Genomic DNA, 22,458 nt, shown 5'->3' on the forward strand with positions numbered 1-22,458 from the left:
AACCTAACCGGACGTGGTCCTGGAAAACCTGCTTTCGGTGTCCCTGCTTGAGTAGGGGGTGGGACTGGATGATCTCCAGAGGTGCCCTCCAGCCCCAACCATTCTGTGATTCTGTGTGATGCGCATTTGTAATCCAGTGTATTTATACACATTACACTTCTTGTCCGTGGCACATATTTAAAATCATGCATGCTGTTTATCCATATGCTGTAAGCTCATGCCAGTTTAAATGATCAGTCTTAATTCTGATGATTTCAGGTCCCTAAAGTAATTTCCATGACCCTCAAATTCTCCCAAGAACAGCAGAATTCATCACAGTATGGCAAAGTCTTCATTTTAGGCTCTTAATCACTGAATATGTGAATACATTTCTCTTAGTATTTAAATTGCTATTTTACTTTAATAACTTACTGTTACAAAAAACTATTTCCCCCTAGACCCAGTCCATGCATATTTAGTACCATGTCTTGTTGTTTTTATATTTAAAATTACATTTTTACTAGATCGCTTTTCCACTAGTTCTTCCTATAGAGTGATCTCATTTGTGCATCAATTCATTCTTATCAACTCAATTTAATGGGAAATGCCAATTACAGAGCTCAAATCTGGCCTCAGTTGCATAGGCGCAACCATTGACAGATGCTTTGTAATGGGTTAAAAAGTATTTGTGCACAAACCACAAGAAACCCAGCCTGACTCTTAGAATTCAAGCTGGTACATGATGGCTTAGTAGCAGCACTGTTTTACTGCCTGCAGAAGTCCTTGAGACGTTGTAAATCTGGATCTCTATTGAGTTGTCTAACCACCTCTAAGTGAGTCAAAGACATTAATGGATAGATAAGATAGAAAGATAGATATTTGTATGCGTATTCCGATTGCAATTAGAACTTCTAAAAAAGATGACAATTTATGCACATTTTTCACAATCAACGGGCTTTGATGGGGATTAGCAATACTCCCAAAATTAGGCAGTCTGATGATCCTGTGGCGTGCACTAAATATCATGATGATAAAGGCTAAGAATGTAACTGCACAATTGTAATGAATAAAATAGAAAACAAGCCAAAAGTTATCTTTCTACAGTATCTTTTTAAGTTAATTCAGCCTCCAACTAGCGTAATTCTGAAAGACAAGTTCCAGCCGTGGTTTGTGGATAAACAGTTTGTTTAATAGTGGAATGCAACTCAAGCACACAGGGTGGGCACCTGTACACACAGATCCCACATTTCACAGGTTGCCTTTCACAAAATTATGCAAGGCACTGCTTTTATGACTTCCTGTGGGGTCTGTCAAAGGGTTTGGGGGTGTTTTGGAGAGGGATTCTTTTTTCCTAAATTATTTATGCTCTGTCATGCAGATATGAAAACACTGGCAGACATCAGTGGTGACTTTTTTTTGTGGGTTATAGCTTCAAAAAATCAGTCCTAGAAATACATCTGGGTCCTATGGACTCAAAGTTTGGACTCAGCCATCCACATTTAGGTTTATTTGACTTAAGGAGCCAAGAAACACTTCCCCCCCCCCCGCCCCGCCCCGGAGTTTATTCCAATATGGAGGAGAAAGAAAGGCAAGAAGGGAGAGTGTCTGTCAGTAGCCACAGGTGCCACCACTGCCCTGTGGTGGGGGCAGTGGCAGGAGAAGGTTCCCTGCTTGTGGGCTGCTTTTTGAACGTATGGGAGGATGCTGCACTGCTCACACTGTTTCATTCGCAAATGAAAACAGGGAAAACAGGGCACCCCTCAGTGCCAAGGCGAATGGCAGGGATCCTCCAGGTCTTACCAACTGGCTGCTCTGCTTTGTCAGGCTTTGTCTTAATGTATGTCCTCCCTTTGGCTGTGGTCGCTCCCCTGCCCTCTGTTCATTGGCGTAAGAAAGACCATGTCATGCTTTCCTTGCCAGACATACATGAGCAGGAAGAGGGTGGGAGAAGAGCAAGGGAGATCTTTACTGTTTTTACATTTCGTGGTGTGTGTTGGATGTTAGAATGCAGAAAAATGGATCTGCTTGTCAATAAACAGATAGGAGAAGAAATTACTCATTTCATCATTCTGGTAGGTGATAAGCCTGCAGCCATTTATCAAATGTCCACTAGAAATAAATGTCTGTTGTCATTTTCTCACTTTTAATAACGTTATACCTCTCTGTAATTTTAGCTGTTCATCTCAACTGCTACCTTTTTTTTTTTTTTGCTTTTTGAAACAGCAGGCTTAGAAGAGAAAGAATAATTTAACGAGGCTTCCCCCTTTCTTTGGCAAGCCAGTAAAATGATTGTAAAGAACACCAAATTAATTATTTGGATTCATAAAAACAGAAGAAGCCCACTTGCTTAAAGTAGAATAAACACCAAGCAGTTTCACTTGGATTTTCAGTGGCTTTGAATTTAAGTGTGCTTTTACAGCAACACCAGCAGCATTCTCCCAGCTTGCTAACCCAAAGCCTCTACTACATTTTTCTGTCACCCTTTGGGAGACTTCTTGTCCCCACTCTGTGTGCCATGTAGAGGAGATGAGGGCCGTATTCCCTTATCAGCAGTAAACCTTTCTCATAACTCTAGAAAGCATGAGCTGAAGTTCTTCAGTCCTTCAGCAAGCATGGCTGGTAGGCAACCTACTGGAAGCTTTGCTTAAGTGGAAGAGGGTTTTTACACAATTTGGTATGACAGTGAATAATACCATCTCTCCATTAGCACCTGCTCTATCCTGATAGCAAAATAACATTATTCTAGACTACTCCCACACTTTCAGCTTTCAATATGACTGTGCCTAATTATACTGCATGGGTTATCAGCAGCAGAGCTGGAGCTTTTGGTAGTCAAGTTCGGGATAATTGGAGTTTGAGGTTTCTGGGAAGATGTGGCAGAAGGTTTGCAGTAGGAAGACAACTACCTGCTACAAGTACACAGGTTTATCTACCTGGAGGTTTATCTAGATGACCAGAAAAGAGGTGGTCAGTGGTTCAGCTTCCACACCAAGGTGCATGGAGTGGCTTTTTCCTGTCAGAGCTGTAAGTTTCTCTCAAGGGTGTGTATGGACTGAGGGGGCGGCTGTATCTTTTTACATTCACATTCATGTTTTGACATTTTCTCCATTCTTCTCTTTCTCCCAAGGAGGCTTAGACACTCAGAGCCTGGCCTACAGTGAGGAAAGGAGGCACTAAGCAAAAACTCTTATATTACAGATTTTAAAACACAGACCATGTTTTCTTACATATGCAGGGAAGATAGATGAGGATCATATCATGTATGTGATCCATCACAATAGAATATCTCTAGACTGGGGTAAATTCATCCTGTTCCTAATGTGACAGACTTCTGAGGGGGGAAAATCACTGCAGGTTGCATTGGTTTGGATTGGGCTCTGCAGGGACACATCTGTTACCCTCTTGTGTCTTAAAGCTCTGCCTATAACCATCCTGCTCCTGCACAAGAACCTCTTCTAACTGGGCTGTTCTCCCTTCTCCTGTAGATGCTCTGCTCCTGGCCAAGCAGTGGCACAGCTCTCTGTCTTGTAGCCTCGCAATAGATATTTTCCTGTGAGAGAGGACCTACAGGCTGGAGTCCTCCTCCCAGGCAGGGACTGGCCTCAAGCTCTGCTCTTGCCTGCCTGAGTGCTCTCTCTTCTCACCAGTTGGCCTGGGACAGGCAGCCTCCCTTCCCTGCCATGGTTTGGAAAGAAAGCAGCCTCACGAAGTATTGCTTGGGCATACCTGCGAGATCTGGGTGGAGTTTTGGCACCTTCTGGCCTCTGTCTGAATTACAGCTGTTTTTTTACAGGAGGAGGTGCTGGGCTTCTGTCGTGGTTTAACTCCAGCCAGCAGCTAAGCACCACGCAGCCGCTTCCCCCTCCCCCTCCCAGTGGGGTGGGGAGGAGGAAAAAATTAAAAGGCAAAACTCGTGGGTTGAGATAAGAACAGTTTAATAACTAAAGTAAAATAAAATACACTACTAACTAAGAATAATAATAATAATAATAATAATAAAAAAATTGTAATGAAAAGGAATATAACCAAAAAAAAAAGAGAAATAATACCCGAGAAAAGACAAGTGATGCACAATGCAGTTGCTCGCCACCCGCTGACCGATGCCCGAGCAGCGATCTGCCCCTCCCAGCCAACTCCCTCCTGTTTATATACTGGGCATGACGTTCCATGGTATGGAATACCCCTTTGGCTAGTTCAGGTCAGCTGCCCCAGCTGTGCTCCCTCCCAGCTTCTTGCACACCTGCTTGCTGGCAGAGCATGGGAAACTGAAAAAAATCCTTGACTTAAGATAAGCGCTACTTAGCAACAACTAAACCATCAGCGTGTTATCAACATTAGTCTCACACTAAATCCAAAACACAGCACTGTACCAGCTACTAAGAAGAGAATTAACTCTATCCCAGCTGAAACCAGGATAGCTTCTCCAGAGTAGGAGCCTCCAACCCTGTACTGGTGCGTGTGTTTAAGTACCCAGTAAAGGCTGCAATTCAAAGCAGAGGCACTGATTTATTTTAGGACCCCCAAGGCTAGGCAGAGCAGAGAACTAAAGCATCTGAATACTTGTTAAGCCTTACAGGCCTATGTTCCTGTGTGGTTGCAATTTCAGTGGAATTTAGTTACAGTGCTCTCACTGGGAAGTGCCTAGTCGGGCTGAATTATTGTGTGTCGTTGGCAGAAAACAGGACAAACCCAATTATCCCAGTGCCTGGGATCCTTGCAGTAACAGGGAACTGCTGAGGTGGGATACATCTGGATCATCCCAGCAAGAAGTCCAATGCTGGGTTTTTGCACAGGAAGTAACATAGGTAAAAATCAAATTCTCTGACAATCCCAAATCTGCCTACACAAATCTAACATTCACTGGGGATATCAGCACATGAACAACATATACCAGATAAGCATTTAAAAAGGAGGGCTTTCTGCAGCACCTTTTTAAATGGACCCATCTCCTCCTACTTGCCTTCTCCATATCTGGCTTTGGAATTATTTACAACATGTTGTGAACTTGCAATCATCTCTGAGATGAGAAAGTATCTCAGCTCCAAAGGGAAGGTGAAATTCCATCGCTTTTTGTGATGCAAATATTTTGAAATAGGGAAGACTTTCCTTCTTAGCCTTTCAAAGCGGATCATGAGATGTAATTACAGTAATTTTACTGCACAGCTACAAATACAAGCACATGGAAGGCGTGTGGGCAGTCCTGCATAGCTGCATGGCTAACAAGAGATGGAGAATTTGTAGATCCTCAACTTCCAAACCCTGGACCAGCGCCAGCCCTGAATACAGCAGCAATAACTGTCAGATATGTGACAAAAAAGATCTCATCCCATCATTATCTTTCCAGTGACAGTAGTCCATATTTTTTTTCTCAGGTTATCCACTGTTTAATTACCCCACCCCCCAGTTAGGAAATTGTGTCCTGTTCTTCATCTGAATCTGCCTGAAACCATCTTTCAGGCACTGAATTTTTCTTTTCCTTTTGTCAGTAGTACAAGAAATCCACCCTGGTTTTAGATTTCTGTATGCAAGTATCTATACTCAGCGCTTGAGTCACGTCTCAGCTTCTCGTCAGTGAGCTAAATAAGTTGAGCTCTTTAAGCTTCAAATCATGACTTGTTTTCCAGTCCCTGGAGATACTTGTGACCCTCTTTTGAACTCTCTCCCCATCTCTGTCCTCATTATTTCCTTATCTTTTCTGAGGTGTGGACAACAATGTACAAATAGCCATAAACAGTCAGACCAAAGGTGTATCTAGCCTAGTGTCCTGCCTCTGGCAGCACTTCCCACAGACGCCACGAGAAGATTAACAACAGTGAAAACAAGGTGCTGCTTTCTTCCCTGCTACCTACTCCAGCATCCAAGTGATCTGCAGCTCATTGTGCTATGCACATATGCTCTTAACCTGAACCGGGATCGCTTCCCATTTTCTGCTTGACGGTCTTGGTTGCATGGATCCAGGGACAGCCTTAGCATATTTCTTGCCATTGCAGTGCCTCAGAAGCTCATGTTGACCCACTGTCTGTGAAATTTTTTAAGTCCTCCATGGAGCTGTGGCTTTCCAAGACAACTTACTAGCTCTAGCGAACAACACTTGCAGTCTGATGGAGCCAGTACGCACGATCCTTCAAGATAACCTCTTGCCCTTGACTCTCAAGTCCTTATCTGGAAAGTCACCGTGTGTTGCCTCCTGCACAGATTGCATTGAACTAGGATGTGAGTTTTTCCAGAAGGAAACATTCTGCACCCCCAACTTACAAGTTACAGAGTGCAGAAGGTGAGATATTAGTATTTGACTTCAGACTGCTTCCAACTCTACCTGCTTTTCACCTCCTATTTGGAGACTAAGCCTTGCCTGCTTTCCAGAGATTTTAGTACAATGGACTCCAGGCTACTGTAACATGCCTGCAGTAATGTTACCTGAAAGCTTTCAATGATCGAGGTGTTCTAAAAAGTGTGAGAGCTACTTAAATTAAATAAAATATATTTAAATGTATAGTCAGCTCCTGGATTTTTTGAGACTATCTGCAGAGAAGGCTCAAAAAATAAAACCAGCATTGACTGTCTTTCTAAAAGAAAAGTGAGATTCCCTTATAATACTGTAATTACTCCAGGTGTTAGGGCATTAAAAGTAACAGCAACATTATAGAGGAAGGAATGAGTTGGCAGTACCACCTTTATTTCCTAGGACTTCCAAATGAATGTGAGATAAATCTTACCACATTCGCATCTCCAGGTGTGCAGGTGTTTCCACACCACCACTCATTCGCTCCGGTACGCACAACCCCGCCACACTCCTACTCTCCTTCATGCAGTCTCACCCCTGAACCCTGTCTCTGCTCCTCAGCATCGCAGGCACAGGCAGACACATCCCGGCTTCCTTCATTTACAGCCGTCACCTGCACACAAGACCTACCCCCCCATCCACGCGTACATATCCCAAAGTCAGCACACACACACCAGACCCCGCACTTGCACAGGGCGTCACTTAGTATTTTATCCTGGAGATGGGACGAGACACAGAGGGTCCCCTTTGTCCAGGCACGTAAGGTGCCTGAGTCCTTTTGAGGGGGGATTTCAGCAAAATGCCTTTTGCAGCTTGCTGGGGCTTAGGAGCTGCCAGCTAGGTGAGTATAGGTCTGAGCTGCTTTCTCCCAAAGCGAGTGGTTGTGATAGATTATATTTATACCTCCACTGTTCCAGCCTTTGACAAACCATCCCACACATCTGTTATGTTACAAGGCTTCAACCTAATATTTTTTTGAGCTGGGCATATGGGAACATGATTATATCATCTTTATTTGTTTTTCTCCATTCACTCTCACTCCTCCATTCTTCCCTCTCCCCACCATTTATCATCTAAGGATCCACTAAAATATTACACAGTGTTTTTTACTCATCATTGTCTTTTTTCCCCCTTGTTGACAGATGCTTACCCCAATTCTGAAGTGATCTATGTGTGGACTAATAGCACCACAACGTCTGTTGTGGTGGCCGAAGACGGCTCACGACTTAACCAGTACCACCTGATGGGACAAACTGTAGGAACTGAAAACATCAGTACCAGTACAGGTAGGGAGAATATTTTCATCCCATGGTTGCTGATAGCTGGAGCAGGAGAGAAGTCCACAGGCTCTGGTTATTTTGCAGGGAGGCTAGGGAAGCATCTGTGGGACATGGAGTGCTAGGGAGATCCCGTGCAGCTTCCTGGCTCCTTAGCAGAGGCACTGAAACACTGAGAGGCTTATATGCTGGCTCTTAGGTACGTCGCAAGGCTGTTGCTGAAGGTGCAGCCAAGCTCCTGCTATTTAACAGGAACGCTGGAGAAGCTGCACGCAGCTTCTTGGCGACCGCCTTTGCTGAGGCTGCCAGCGCTATTGCTGGCTTATTTCCCTGTGGGAGGAACCACCCCGGGAGGCAAACACCACCCACGCATTTGATCCGTTTCAATCATCGCTTTAAAATGATTTGCTTGATGAAACCGCGCGGGGGGGAGGGAGCAGAGGGCAGGCGTGGGCTGTGTCGTGGCTCTGCAGCGTGGCCGGGGGACCATGTGGCCGGAGAGGAGGTGCAAACCCCGAGGATTCCCATTTCCTCCCGGCCTGCAAGCGGAGGCGCCAGATGTGGCAGCATTAGGGAGGCAAAGAAGCTTTAATCCCAGGCCGGGCACCCACGTCAGCCATGCCCCCCTGCTTCTTCAGGCTCCCACTCAAGGGCAGCCCTGGGCGCGCACTGGCGGGGGGGGAACTCCCGGGGGGGTCGAGGCCCGGACAGGGATCACGTGGGCTCAGCAGGACGGGGGGGCTTAACCAGGTTACACAATGCACTCGTCTGGAGAGCATTAGTGGCATCCAGGGGGGGTGGGGGGGAGGCGGTAGGGGGGGAACGAAATAGCCTGCCGTGAAGGGAAGAGGGATTTCCACTGCCGCTGGTTGCGCGGGGCTTGGGGTGGGGAAGGGGGGCAGCCTGCAGCGACACGGCTGGGAGCAATTCCTGCTGGCAAAGCACAACAGAGTTTTCTGGTGATGTACTGTGTCCCTGGTGAAAAATGACGGGCTTTGAGCTGAAGGCAGGATTGGAGAGGACAAGGTATAGATTGAGTTAGGAACCTGTTACTATCCACAGGAAATTTAGGAGATGTGAAAACAGGTACACATACACTTGCACGCAAAGTTAGCTGGACCGAAACATGAAGGCGCGTAAAGCTTTCTGCTCAAACTGTCCAAACATGGCAAATAAAGAGGGGGCAGCTGAGCTTCCCGCTTACTGTCCAAACAGGACACAAAGTGAGGGAGGGCTTGCCTTGGGCAGCACAGCAGAGCCACTAAACACAACCACCGTCTCCATCCTATAGAGCTTCACCCCCTCCCTTGCCCATTTCAGGAGACACAAAGCTGTTGCTAAAGCAAAGATACCTAAAGTCAAGAGAAGCATATAGACAGAGTCAGAGCAGCCACTGCTGCAGAAAGAGGACGAGTACGCTATCTCCCATTAAAGAGCAAAGACACTTTTTTCCTTACCAGTTTACCATCATAGCCGCGTTGTTTTCTGCAATGAACGGCAGCTCCCCTCTCGCCTTCATTGTTGCCAAGAAAAAGATCCAGAGGATGTACTGGGGCATCTCCTACAAGCTGATCCTGCTCCTCAGAGCAAGAAAACCATCCAGCCCAGCAGTGAGTGCTCCAGCGTGTCAGCTCCAGGCCACTTCCAGTTTGCAGCTTTGCCTGTGAAAGCTCCTTGTACTCCGCAGCCCAAGGAAACAGAGGACTCTTCAGGCAACCCCCAAAGTTTCTGCCCAGTAGAAACCTCCCTCCTGTATCTTAAGATTTAGGCTAATAAATGCTTGTTTTCCAACGTCAAGATTTTGTATTAATGTCCCGGGTTACATCTGGGCTGGCTGGATTCTGATTGCAGGGTGGATCACAAAGAGCAGGACACAGATTGTAACCAGGGATTAGCAAAATACAAAAATCCGATTTTGCCCAGGGAAAGCATCAGTCAGCGATGGATTTTCTGGACTTCATCAAGCTTGTAGGAGGCCAGTAATCAGGGTTACTTATGAACGGCCATCTAAGGCATTTCTTCCTTCTATTGAATTGTTGAATGTGAAAAAGAAAAGCCAAATAGCTATTGCACAAATCCAAGTGCTGGGATCTTTTGTGGGTTTTTTGACACGCAAGTCAAACTACACAGCCCTTGCAGTTGCATAGGCAAAATGTTTGTGCATGTCATAGGATGTTTATGCTCTCCTTTCTAGCAGACTTTTTTTTTTTAAATGGAAATGCTGGACCTGCACCAATCCCTTGGGATTCTGCTGATTTTGTAGGCAAGCTGCTAAGTTTGGCTGTCTTCTCAGAAAAAATATCCTGGCACTCCCAATTCACCAACCAGTCTTGAAATTGGGAATATTTTAGCCATGCCACAGAAGATAGCTCGGACATGTGCCACCTGTTTGGTTTTTTTTTCCTTGGTGCTAACATCCCCAAATGTCATTCCCCCCAAAAAGAAGATATTTGACTACTCACACTGCTTGCAACAGGCCCAACATCTGTTATGGTGGTACAAGTGCTGAAAACAATCGATATGGGATTTGGGTCCAAGCGGATCTTGCTGCTTTCCACAAATGGTTGCCCAGTTCTGTTCCCCATACCCAGAATCTCGCATTGCTAACTTAGGATCTGCAGTGCCACCAAACAAAACAAAAACCCACTCTTTTATCTTCTGCCAGCTGGAGCCTAAGCTCTGAAATATCCAAAGCCTAAATAATAAAAGAAGCATTCAGCCCTTCATTTTGCACCAAATAATTCTGGTTTTTCCCTGAGATGAATCTTTCCCCTGCATCACTATAAAAAGGACACAGGCATTTCTCATGGGCCAAAATATTCTGTGTGTCAGCGTGGTCAGGGATGCAGCATCACAGACCTAATGTCAGGATCTCGCCAGAACAGCTGTTGATACACCTGAGCCCAGGTATATCCAGTAAACAAACAAGCCTGGGGGCTGGTCCAGCCTCATTAAAATACTGTATTGAATCCCAGCATCATGGCAATGGAAGAATACATGCAAGATCCTGGAAAATTAGTAAGCATGATCTCCAGAACTTCATCATGTAGATACCAAAAAATACACTGTAGCAGCTTTTAAAGCATTAAAAAACCCTTAAGACCAGCAGCAGCACAGTAGCATAGCTCTGTGAAGAAATGCAGCCATTCCCACTCTAAGGCTTTTCATTAGTGCTAAATTTGTTATTAAAATTGTTTTGTGCAGTGATGAGTGGACCCCATCAGGAACAGGATTCTCTTTTAAGTGCTACATAAACCTATAACAAAAATTAGCTCTTGCTCAAGAAAGCTTATGGTCTAAGGATAAACAGTGGCCTTACAGAAGTACAAGGGAGCTTTGCCACTCCAACAGAGCCAGCATTTTGTTCTATATAAACAAAAGGCCAACTCAGGCAGCTTTTAGCTTTACTTTAAGCAGTGGGCCCAGGACATTAAAAACCAAGCTGTGGGGTTTAAGCCCTAAGTCTGCTGGAGGAAGCATTCCTACTGCAGGCATTTTTGAAAGGGACAGCATGGGAAATTGGAGAAGATATCGGTTGGAATAAACAAGTACAAAATCAAGGTTATATCATTATTTCAGTGGAGACAAGAACTTTGATAGGTTAAAGAAAATGATAAGAAAAAAATCAGCTGTGGAGGGCCATCAAAATGTAGGCATTCATTTTCTGCATTTTAAAAAGGAAAAAAAGGGATCCTGTTGCTCTGCTGAAGCTGTGTAGAGTTTTTTTATTCCGGCTCCGAAAGCATACTGTCAAAATCAATAATGCACATCGTCACTCCTTAGCAAGCAGGGAAACTGTGACTTGAACACATCCCAGTGCAGTAGCAACTCAGAAACAGATTATAGGCACATAGACTCTGCTGCTCCTGGCATATTTTATGGGCAAGCCACAACCAAAATGCTCCTAAATAAAGAGCAAGTGGGGTTCCTCCTGAGACCACAGCGTGTTCAGCATCCCTGGTTCAAAATTACACTAAATGGAAGGGAATTAGACGTTGCTTCACAGGGATTTTCTCCCCAGTTTCACAGCATTCCCTGTCCATCTCCACATTCCTCTTCAGGGAACCATTTCACCAGAAAATCAGACTCCAGAAGAAAGTCATAAAGATTGAGGCAGGCTGTCAGGTAAAGTATTTCTGTGCTATTCCAGTCTTTCTGTCTAAAATCCTCAGCACGAACCAGGTCTGTAAACTTCATCCAGAATAACAGAGCTCCTCTAGCATAACATATCAGTGCAGCTATATCTGCAAAAGCCCTTTCACTGCAGACCTGTTCTCTGCTAATAAGCCATATTGTCACTTAGAAATAATCTGCCAAATCTAACTGCTTAGCAATGCTGGCCGCAGCTCAACTCGGGCTATTCACTCAAGGCAGAATCAGACTGTTATATATTTTATTTTTGTGGCTGGTCTATAGAGACTAACCGTCAAGTCTTGCAACCGAGATTATAGCTATATTTGTTTTGTTCTTGGAGGACAATACATATTTCAGAACAGGCATTACTCTGATTCATCAGTACCCAACTGAACCGTGCATGCTTTTAAACTAATTTGATGTCAATGTGAGTGGAGATCTGTTGGGGCTTGAAGAGGTTGGTTGTTTTTTATTCTTACATTTTGTTTTTACTCCTGTTTTTCCTAGGCAAATAGTAGCCTGTTTTTAGCTAGCAAGATTTTGGCTTTGGGGAGCAGTTACCATCAATGAATAGCCTTCAGTAACAACTATATGGTATTCCAGGAACAGTCTGAAAGAACCAGTTAAGTTTTGATTTTTTCTGAAACATTAGGGAAGGTGACAGCTGGTCTGTTGATTTTGGAGTGCATTTTTTTTGGCTTTTATTGAAATTCAGAGGACCTGACAAAAGACAGATTAAGGCAATGCTGTGAATTTGGCATATAAAAAAGACATGGAATTTAGTGGCAGCTTTCAGTGAATTCTCCATGCAGGCAGTACAATATTCATTGCACAAGTGAACAAGACATGGCACAATGTCTATCCAGAAACAGATTACCTTTCCAAGGGCTAAGGTGTACCAAATTCTAGGAAAACTGTATGCCCTAGAGGGATTTTTTTTTTCTGGAGGAGCAATCTGATGGGTTTAGGTACTCAGATCAATAAGACAGCCCAGGATCCATGTGCAAAACTGCAATTTTTGCAGCACCGACACTGGGACAGGCAGTCCCTAAAGTGCAGCGCAGGAGCGTCTGGACCTGTTCTCATTCCTGAAAACTGATGGCTTGGCAGTAACAGTTGCCCTAATGAGGTTAAGTCCTGCTGCTAAATCAGGTTTCTAAGAGTAGAGGGCCTTAATCGTTACTCTGGTAAGACAGTTTGTAGGACTGAGTCAAAACCAGGCAGGGCTGAGGCAGTGCCAGCAACCCGGATTTTGTAAGCCTGTGAACATCAAGACGTCCTAGGTGCATAAAAGGACTGCAGCTTTTCAGTGCAGTAGAAGTAGTCAGTCGTTGTCTTCTGCTTTTGGGGACTGAATGTGAAGACTAGCAAGACCTAGCAGCACCTCTGTCTCAAGTCCTGGTTTTCCACAGCGTGGAAATCCAGACATTTTTCATGCAATTAAGAATGGCTGAATGGTATCCTGAAATGGGGGGGGTGGAGCTGGCCTGCTTAAGTCCCTAAATCAGTAAGCCTCCCTTATTTTACCCACATGCGCATTTTTCTCTTTCTAGGTGAATATACTATTATGACAGCCCATTTTCATCTGAAAAGAAAAATTGGTTATTTTGTCATCCAGACGTACCTTCCTTGCATTATGACTGTGATCTTATCGCAAGTGTCGTTTTGGCTAAACAGAGAATCTGTCCCTGCTAGGACTGTCTTTGGTGAGTATTCCACTTTCTCCCAGCACGCGGGAAGGATCGGTCTGGCTTTTGGAAGTGATTTGCTCTAACAAAACCACAGTGCACTAATGCTTATTTCCGCTTGAGATGTTCTAGATGTTCCCTTCCCTTCCAGTTTAAACTCAAAATCCATTTAAAAACACTATCTGGGCTTTTTTGGTAAAGTTATGACAGAAATTGCTCAAGAATCAATTATATGAAGGTTAAGGACAGAAGACAGAAGAATCAGATTGGTGTGATTTGTGGGGGTTTTTTTGCAGTCGGGTAAAATACTGGATGGTTTAGAACAAAAAAATCACACATATTATCATACTCTAGCTAAGCATTTGAAACAGATTTCACTTCAAGACATTTTGTTTATCTCTGTTTTAAGATGTTTATCTGGGAAAACCGTGTAGAGGTTAATTAGTGACAATTATCTCTATTACCATCAAACAAATTAATATGATTTTGCATTTAGAAAACGTATATTTACGACAGAAGTTGTCATGGAAAAATCCTTCGGGGTCTCTTAAATGACTTGATTTATTACTAGAAGATTGCAGAAAATAAACAAAATCTTAAGTGAAGGCTGATGAAATACAAAATTTTCACTAGATGAAAAATGAGGGGAGCAGGAACAGTTTATTTTGTAAAACTTCATTCAGCTGTTATTAAAAGAGTCATTCTTCTCTACAAACCTCCTGAAATCAGTCGGCAGCTTTGATCAAAAATCAGTTCAGCAAGCTGTATGGGGAGAATACAGGTACCAGCATCGATTTGCTGACCAGTGGTATCCATTCTAGGTTTACAAAGCTGTAACTGAGAGTTGAATTTTGTCCTATTGGGAGCTTCCTTCCACAGATGAAAGTAGCGGCAGCTCTGTCATTTACTGGCCTATGGGAAAGGAGGAGCTGCAGTCAAGGAAATCAGTAACAGCCAACAATTTCATACATAAAATGTTCATGCAAGAAAACAAAATCAGTAATCCCACTTTATTCTGACAGTTACTGCTGAACAGGTTGCTCACTGATTTTATAATGTACCACTTAACAAGGGACACTCTATACATACCATGGATCAGTGTACAGGGGTAAAATACCAGTAAAGGTTTTGGTTTATGTAACAGCTGGGTTTGCGTTACCCCTAAAAATACTTCCTTAAATACACTATAACTATAGGTAACAGAACACCACAGAAGTGAACACCTGAGGGCTGAGGCTTTCATTTTTTCTTGGGGAGCAAAGTATCTTACTCTTTTGGACTGTAATATGCAAACACTGACTGACTTCATGTGGCCTTCTTAGGCATCCTGCTGAATTGGGGCCTGCTCGTAACTTGTTAGGGATCTCGTAAGGGCTACCAAACTGATCTCTGCCTCTTTTTTTTTTCCTTCTTTACAGGAGTAACAACAGTCCTCACCATGACCACCTTAAGTATCAGTGCCCGTAACTCTTTGCCAAAAGTGGCCTACGCTACTGCAATGGACTGGTTTATAGCTGTCTGCTATGCCTTTGTATTTTCCGCATTGATTGAATTTGCAACAGTCAACTATTTCACCAAGAGGAGTTGGGCATGGGATGGCAAAAAAGCCCTGGAAGCTGCTAAAATCAAGGTGCTTACCTTATATTTTTTAAATACCTAGAATAAAAAGCAGGTACTCAGCGTAATTCAAATAACTGACTGGACACTTTTCAGCTTCTTCATGAAAAAGGTATTTAATTACCTCATGACATACTTTCACCTTCCTATAGAGGAAGATTTGCAAGGAAATATGCTTTCTTCTCTTCACAGAGATAAATTATCAGTCTGTACCATCTATATGAAGAGGATTGTTTTCTGAAGGATATAGCGCATTGAGTACACGTGGCATGGGATTTCAGTGACCACACTTCTGATAACAGCAGACATATACTATGAAACATATCTTGGCAGAGCACTCCCTATGTGCTCTCCCAAATAAATGATAAAGCTCACACTGAGCTCCATGAGTCAGGGTCCCACCACAGTATCCCCAGTAAAAAAGAAACAAAAGAGCGGTTCTGTGAAAACACAAACTTTTGAGGTTTCATGCTGAAATGCAAATTTTGGAACAGGACTGACTCTTAGCAAATGATCTAGAGAGAGCTTGTACCTGCAGGCATCCCGAAAGAGCAAGACAAAGAGGGCAAGCTGGCAGGGGCAATGAGCCCTTCCCCACACTCCTTGCTGCAGCCAGGAGGGTGAGGTTCGTGTCTTGGCAGCTGCCTGCGGGGCCGCAACCTCTGCAGGTGCATGACCGCATCGCCCTGACAAAAAGAGCTGCTAATGCACACACCAGGTGGGATCCGGGTCCGGCCGTCCGCTCTTAGCTTTCTCTGGCATCAGGGAAAGTTTAACCTGAGTAAGGGCTATAAAATGAAGGCAGAAACAGCTGTTTGGTAGTCAAAGTCGGAATAACCAACAGGCATTTGTTAGCATGATTGATTACGGTACTTAGATTTTTGGGTTAATATCTTGAGAACATGTTTCCACTTTCCATTCCTGTGGTCTAACGTTTTGTTCTTTATATTGCAGAAAAAAGAGCGCGAGTTGCTGGCAACTAAATCAACTAATACTTACAGCACTGGGAAGATGACCCCCGCACCAAACATGCCAAAGGACTCAGCCCCATCTGTCATCTCGAACACTGCATCTGCTCCAGTGAAGTCTGCAGAAGAAAAGCCCGCTGAAAGCAAAAAGACTTACAACAGCATCAGTAAGATTGACAAAATGTCCCGGATAATTTTTCCAGTGCTGTTTGGAACTTTTAACTTAGTTTACTGGGCCACATATTTGAATAGGGAGCCTGTTATTAAAGGTGCCAATTCTCCAAAATAAACTGAAGGACTCTAAAGCCACATGTGAGCCATACTTACAAAGCAGATGCTACCAAGGAAAATTTGAGATCCAGACGACTTTCTACATTTGGGCAATATTCTTCAGGAAGTTTTTTGCATGTTTAATAATATGTACAAATAATATTGCCTTGATTGTTTCTACATGTAACCTCAGATGTTTCGGAGACGATTATATTACTTACAGCAACAGATCTTTATAAAAGATCAGAAGGCATTGAACATGGCTTCTTTGCTGCTGAGTATCTTGCATTGATAGTTTACAAATAAAATAAGTTATATTTTTTAACTGTTCAAGTGTACTACATATCGTGGTTTTTATACTTCAGATGTACAGTCATACAAATATAGGCTTAACCTATATTTTACAGAAGAGCTCCACTATTGTCATCTGATAAGTTACTGAGTAACGCCAGTTGTAAATGTGCCAAATTATTAAGTGTAGGGCTATGTTTGAGCACCTTTACTGGTTATAGGTAGTGCATTACTCCACAGATAAAACTGCTCAGCCCAATTTTCATTGGAAGTTGATACAATGCAGTAAATCCTAATGGGGCTATGCCGATTTTCACTGCTGGAGCCTCTAGCTTGCAGTGAAGTAACATAGGGAGCAGGATGCTACTTGTGTAAATAAAGGTGGTGGAATCTTGCCCTTAAAAGAAAACATGAAGTTTGTTTGGATTTTGCATTCCAAGGAATTTTCTTGAATGATTCTCAGTATTTATTCCAAAAATTAGAGATATATTGCATGAAATTAACATAGATTAGGAACATAATTGTGCAAATAAAACTTTTAACAACAGCAGTAGACATTTTTATTAGGGTAAAGTAAATGTTGTTTGGACATTTTCCGAAGAAGAAGATTGCATTATATTAGCAGAGATTAACAGTAAAGAATTACAGTAAATCTGCAATAATTATTACTTGTTTCCCACAATGAAAACCAATCAGCCAACCCTAAGAAGTGTGATCAGACAAAAAGATGTGCTTCGTGACAGCAAGGTGTTTCAGTGACAATATTGACAGAAAGGTCTTTGTACTGTCCATCTGAAACTTTTCTATAAAACGCCTTGCTGCTGCCAATGTGTTTTGCTTTCACAATGAATGAGAAAATGCAATCTGAGTTTTCAGCTCTTTCCTCCTTGGCATCCTTTCCTTGTTCCAGAAGCTTTTGTAATTTAATCTTAATGTTTAAATAAAAAATGCATTCAACATTTGATTGCAAAATGTCATTCTTATACTGGTTATCCTTTTAGAGAGACCAAAAAATCACCACAAGAGCTGGAAGAATTAATTGGAAAGCACACACGCACGCACATGTGTGCGCATGACACGTCCTTACTGTTGCCCAGAAAGGTACATACTGAGTTAAGACAGTGAATCAAGATGTTTCAGAATTAGGTGATATCTTGCTGTGGAGCACCAGCTCCATGTTCTGTTTGGGACAGAGAAGAGAGTTCATGCTTCACTTTGAGGTGTGGGTCTGGTCTGGGACTGGGGAGCTGTCTGGGCTTCTTGTGTGTCTTCTCTTGATCCCCTTCATTCCTAAACATTGCTGAGAAAAAAATCTCACACACCTATTCCTTTTTGCAGCTTTTTGTTTGATGCTGTGGAATTAAAAATTTGCAAATTCTCAGTGGCCACGGAGAAGCCACAGGACTGAGCGGGTGACTGGAAGCTGGTAAAGAGGAGCACGGGAGGGGCATCCCCATCTATTAGTTACAGTGCTATCCTGAGCCAAGGTGAGGATTTGGATCTCTGTTTTCATGTAGGCTTCCCATGTGGCTTTGAGCAGCCACACCCCTCCTTGTTCATCATTTCTTTGTTTTTAAAAGTGGGGTAATGGTATCTGAATACAATGAATCTGGCCCTTTGGGGATCGAAAACAGTGAAAAATTGCAGAGCCTATTGGGAGGCAAAACTTTATAAAGTCCCATGGCTATTTCTTTTCTTGCATGCAGGTTATTCCCACAAAAAGGTTGGAGGCAACAAGACCTCCTGTTTTCTTGGTGAAGAGCACATAGCTTTGCCAAGTCCAATAGGGATGCAGTGCAGTGAAGTGCACGCACATTGTACTGGATGTCCCCAGTGATTCACTCACTGAGCACCTCCGAAACAGCTAAAACCACCTGGCGACTGGTGGAGGGGAGCAGCTCTTTCTGCATATGCAAGACAGACCCTCTCAGTTGCAGCCTCTTCTGCCTCTACCTATGGCCATAGAGATGTACAATTAATGCCATGCTAGGCTCCTAGAGGCTGAATATCCAGTCGAGGAGAGGTGAGCCCAACATGCTGTCAGGGCTAGCAAACATAACAATTCCTCTTAGTTGGGATGACTGGAGAACTTCATATGGGTGCGCATTCCTCCTGCGGCAAGGCAAAGCGACCATGAAATGAGCAGCATGGTAGGGTCTTGTTAATCACTGAGGGAAACTGCCTGCAGCCCTACAGATGTTTGCTCACTGCCCTCAAGTCTTTTCCTGTGGTTGATGATGATAGGGCCGCCATTGACACTCATGGCAGATCGATGTGTCCTGCGTAACGCATCTGGACAAGGCTTCTTGCTAGGAATCAATTTACCAACAGCTTGCCATTTCTAGTCTCACCAGAATAACAGATGAGATGTAACTCTAGCAACATCAGTGACACAGCATAATGCACCAAATTAATCTTCCTCAACCAGGTGTCTGAGGATGATGGGTGGGCTGGTGAGGACCCATCAGGAGACAGTCCACTTGATGATTTGCCGGTTTTTTTGACCCCATATGTACACATGCTACCATGTTGTTGGCAGGTATATATCCGTACCTGGCAGCTCAATTCTCTTCCCAACCATTCTTGCAGCCTACAGGTGGCACAGGCTCAAGCTTTTTTATCACACATTATTATTTACGATAATATTTGCAGTTGCAAAGTTGGATTCTTAACACTTCTTCCCCTCAGATACCAAACATTCAAGTTACATGAAAAACATGGTGGGTTTGGTTTTGGGTTTGGTTTTGTTTTGTTTTTTTTCCCCACAGGAAGATTAGGTAGTTGTAGGGTTTTAAAATAAAAAGTTATTGAACAATGAAGTTCCAAAGATTAAGGAACTAATTGCACAGTCACTGACCGAAACCAGGTTCTGTGGGCTCAAGTTCAATCTGGAGCGTGGGACTTTTGCACAATTCTCTAAATAGATTGAAACTATATCAGGATCCTGAGACGCTAATTGCTAGAAGCTAAAGGAGTACTTGGGAGGAATGTCATATATACATGCCCTGTTCCTCTTATTCTTCCCAGAAAACCTCTGCTTCTGGCCACTTTCAGAGGAAGGATACTGCTCTATCCAGACCTTTGTCCTGACCCCATACAGCTACTCAGCAAATGTTTTTCTGCAAGAGAAGGCTGGAGTGCAGGAATGCCTAGTCAGACCCTAGGTCACACAGTACTTGTGAAAGTGGCACCAGAGTGCTTCTGGGACAATATGGAGGCTGTATGTACTACACTGTTGAAAACTATGAACAATCTGCAAACCTGCAGAGGATGCTTTCCTCAGACTTCCACAAAAAGCCTCCAGTGTGAGGTTTTTCACTACATGAACGAGAAACTCAGAGCCATCTTTACAGCATCTTCTCCAGAGCCATTCTGTCTGCCCCAGAGGGTTTTCTGTGCTTTGTTTCATTTGCTTACACCCAAGTCTGACTCTTAACCTGAATGGTTCAGCATCATTTTCTGGTCTCCATTGCAGGACTCAGTGCCAAGACCTCTAAATCTGAACTATTTTACTTACATGGAAAGTCTTCACTGAATACGGAACTACCTGCAAATAGCAGAGGTGCATGGTCGCAGGATCAGGCCCTTTGCTTTATTTTAGTAAACAATTTATCAGAGTTTACCTGACGTGTAGAGGACCTGATAATTACCTGCCAAAGGCATATGGCACCACAGACATTCTATACATAAATCACTTCCAGTTATATTGAGTGTCGCTTTCTGTGTTTGAAGGTAAAGGCAGAAAATAATGATTAGAGCTCATTCTGTTATCGTGGATTTGCTAAACCAGGTTGAAGTTTCCTGAAGAAACCGCCTATCTTACATTTCTTGGAGAATCCCACGCACTCCTAATCCTTGCCGAGAACTGAAATGATAGAAGAAGCAGCCGCCACCTTGCAGTGTGTGCTCCTTCCTGAACAGTAGGTGTTGTCCCATAGTTTGGGAGATGCTTCGATAAGCCGATCGATTCCAGGCTGGAATACTTAAATGCCACTGCCTCGCACTACACAACACCTAACATTTTAAATCTCTCTGCAGTCAGTGGAACTGTTTGCGTGGGAGACCATTACTCACTGATGTCATCTGAACTGTGGGAGATGGGAGCATTTCCCAGATCTTGGCTCGAAGTAAACACCTTGGCCTTGTCCTGCTCCAGGCTGGGGCGGTATCTGGATGTGCATCAACCTCCTCTGGTTTCCCCTGGAAGGAGCTTGGGCCTTCAGGAGCGGGGTGAGCTGTGTCACTGTCTCCAGTATGGGTGAGCTGGGACCCTACGGGGCACATCTACTTCACAGCTTAGTCACAGCCAAAGAGAGTAATAAATAGGAATTGCTTGTCATTGGGTTTTTCCTGTATGCTTTCATGAAAAAAGAGTTGAAAAGTGATTTACAACAATTCAGCACTGGAGAGTAAGTGTGTGCAGTTCTACTGGCAAATTTCCTCACTTGCGCCCATTAAGAATGAAAGAACAAGTCAAATACAATGGAAAAGGTTTTTATTTCTGATATTTGAGCTGTGCCAGCTTACTCCAAGGATGAATTTAGGCAACAATGTGTTTTCTAAAGCTTAGGCCTCTTCTGTTATCTTGAATTGTGGTCTGCTTTTTTCTAAATGGAATATGGCCTCTGTGGAATAACTAAACATATTTGTACAAAACTGAGAAAGAAATGATTTTATTAAAATAATCTTGTCTTTCAAAAATTCTTGCTCAATGTATAAATTAAACTTTGAAGAAAACTGAATGAAACTGTTTTGCTATTCAGTTTATGCAGACAAGATGAATGTAGCACTTGCACAGCTATTTGTTTTTTTAAATCTGGAGATAATGTTCTTTGTAATAAGGATATATTTCCCCTAACACCCTTGCTCCTCAAATTGGAATTGACACTGAAATGTTCAGAGGAACCTATATTATTCTAAAGGAGTGTTTGATCAAATTGCTTGAATTCTTTCTGGCTTTTTATATGTTTTTATATGACTACAAACACTTAAATATGGCCATCGCGTGGTGACAGTCTTAGATGACATCCTCACCTTACCAATTTTGCATCTTCCACTGTTTTGTTATGGACATTTGTTCAATTTTGAGAAAGACAGAAAGAATGGAAATTAGACTTTATGAAGCCCAAAGGACTTCTGAAGGATCTTCCTAGGATTACCACTAATTTAGACTCAAGTGTAAAAGTGTCCCATTCTGTACTGCATTATTTGCCTTTTCATTGCCATCCGCAAAAGCAATTATCACTTCTCACAGTCATCATGTCTTAAAAGTTGCTGTTTAAATTGGCCCTGGCTAAAAACAAAGTGAAAAGGAAATTAAGAATGTTGATTGAAGATACCAACTCATTTCAGTTAGATGAATTTGGAGAGTTTTTGAGAAATACCAATAGATTGCAATGCACTGGACTGACAAGGATAGGTTGTATTTGTAGGTGGGAAAATTTGATGTACTACACATAGGACAAAAAATACCACATAACTTGTCACATACATGATAACAAATGCTGGAACCAGCCACCCACAGCAGTCTTGGCCTCAGTGGATCTGGACTCAGTTCTTCATTCACTGCAGGCTGGTGATACTGATATCCTCAGAACAACTGCTCAGGGGTCGTCCGGCCCCAGAGGTCCAGATCTGCCTGCCCTCGATGCCCATGCTTCTGCCAGCAAGTGTACGCAAAGCTGCTGAAGAGCTGCAGCATGGCAGCGTCAGGAGGGATTCTCCACATCCTGCCCACAGGCCAAAGAGAGCGGCGAGCCCTGTGCTGAAGGACAGAGCTGAGGGCACACAGAAAGTGTCTGGACCTCTGAGGTTCAACTTCCTACCTCGAGGCAGATTTAATTATTTGTGCAAAGCAGAGTGCTTCCAGCAGGAGCGACAGAGACCTTCAGCCAGAATAAACTGGCTCTAGTCTCTAATAAATCTCTGATAAGCCTCCAGCTGGAGTACTC

General features: G+C 43.3%; 2 protein-coding genes across 2 annotated transcripts in view; one reads left to right on the forward strand and one right to left on the reverse strand.

The window, feature by feature from the left end:
* Positions 1–9,097, reverse strand: part of GABRB3 (gamma-aminobutyric acid type A receptor subunit beta3) — a 197,736-nt gene extending 188,639 nt beyond the window's left edge. The window contains exon 1 of the mRNA XM_050894733.1: positions 8,997–9,097. Coding sequence (XP_050750690.1) covers positions 8,997–9,097 — 101 coding nt within the window. The remainder of the gene's footprint in view (positions 1–8,996) is intronic.
* The window catches only part of GABRA5 (gamma-aminobutyric acid type A receptor subunit alpha5), a 57,233-nt gene extending 40,821 nt beyond the window's left edge, over positions 1–16,412 (forward strand). The window contains exons 7-10 of the mRNA XM_050897615.1: positions 7,405–7,548; positions 13,227–13,379; positions 14,780–14,991; positions 15,933–16,412. Coding sequence (XP_050753572.1) covers positions 7,405–7,548; positions 13,227–13,379; positions 14,780–14,991; positions 15,933–16,235 — 812 coding nt within the window. The 3' untranslated portion in view covers positions 16,236–16,412. The remainder of the gene's footprint in view (positions 1–7,404; positions 7,549–13,226; positions 13,380–14,779; positions 14,992–15,932) is intronic.
* The last annotated feature ends 6,046 nt before the right edge of the window (positions 16,413–22,458 follow it).

The sequence above is a fragment of the Gymnogyps californianus genome, chromosome 1 (genome assembly GCF_018139145.2).
Source record: "Gymnogyps californianus isolate 813 chromosome 1, ASM1813914v2, whole genome shotgun sequence".
NCBI lineage: Eukaryota > Metazoa > Chordata > Aves > Accipitriformes > Cathartidae > Gymnogyps > Gymnogyps californianus.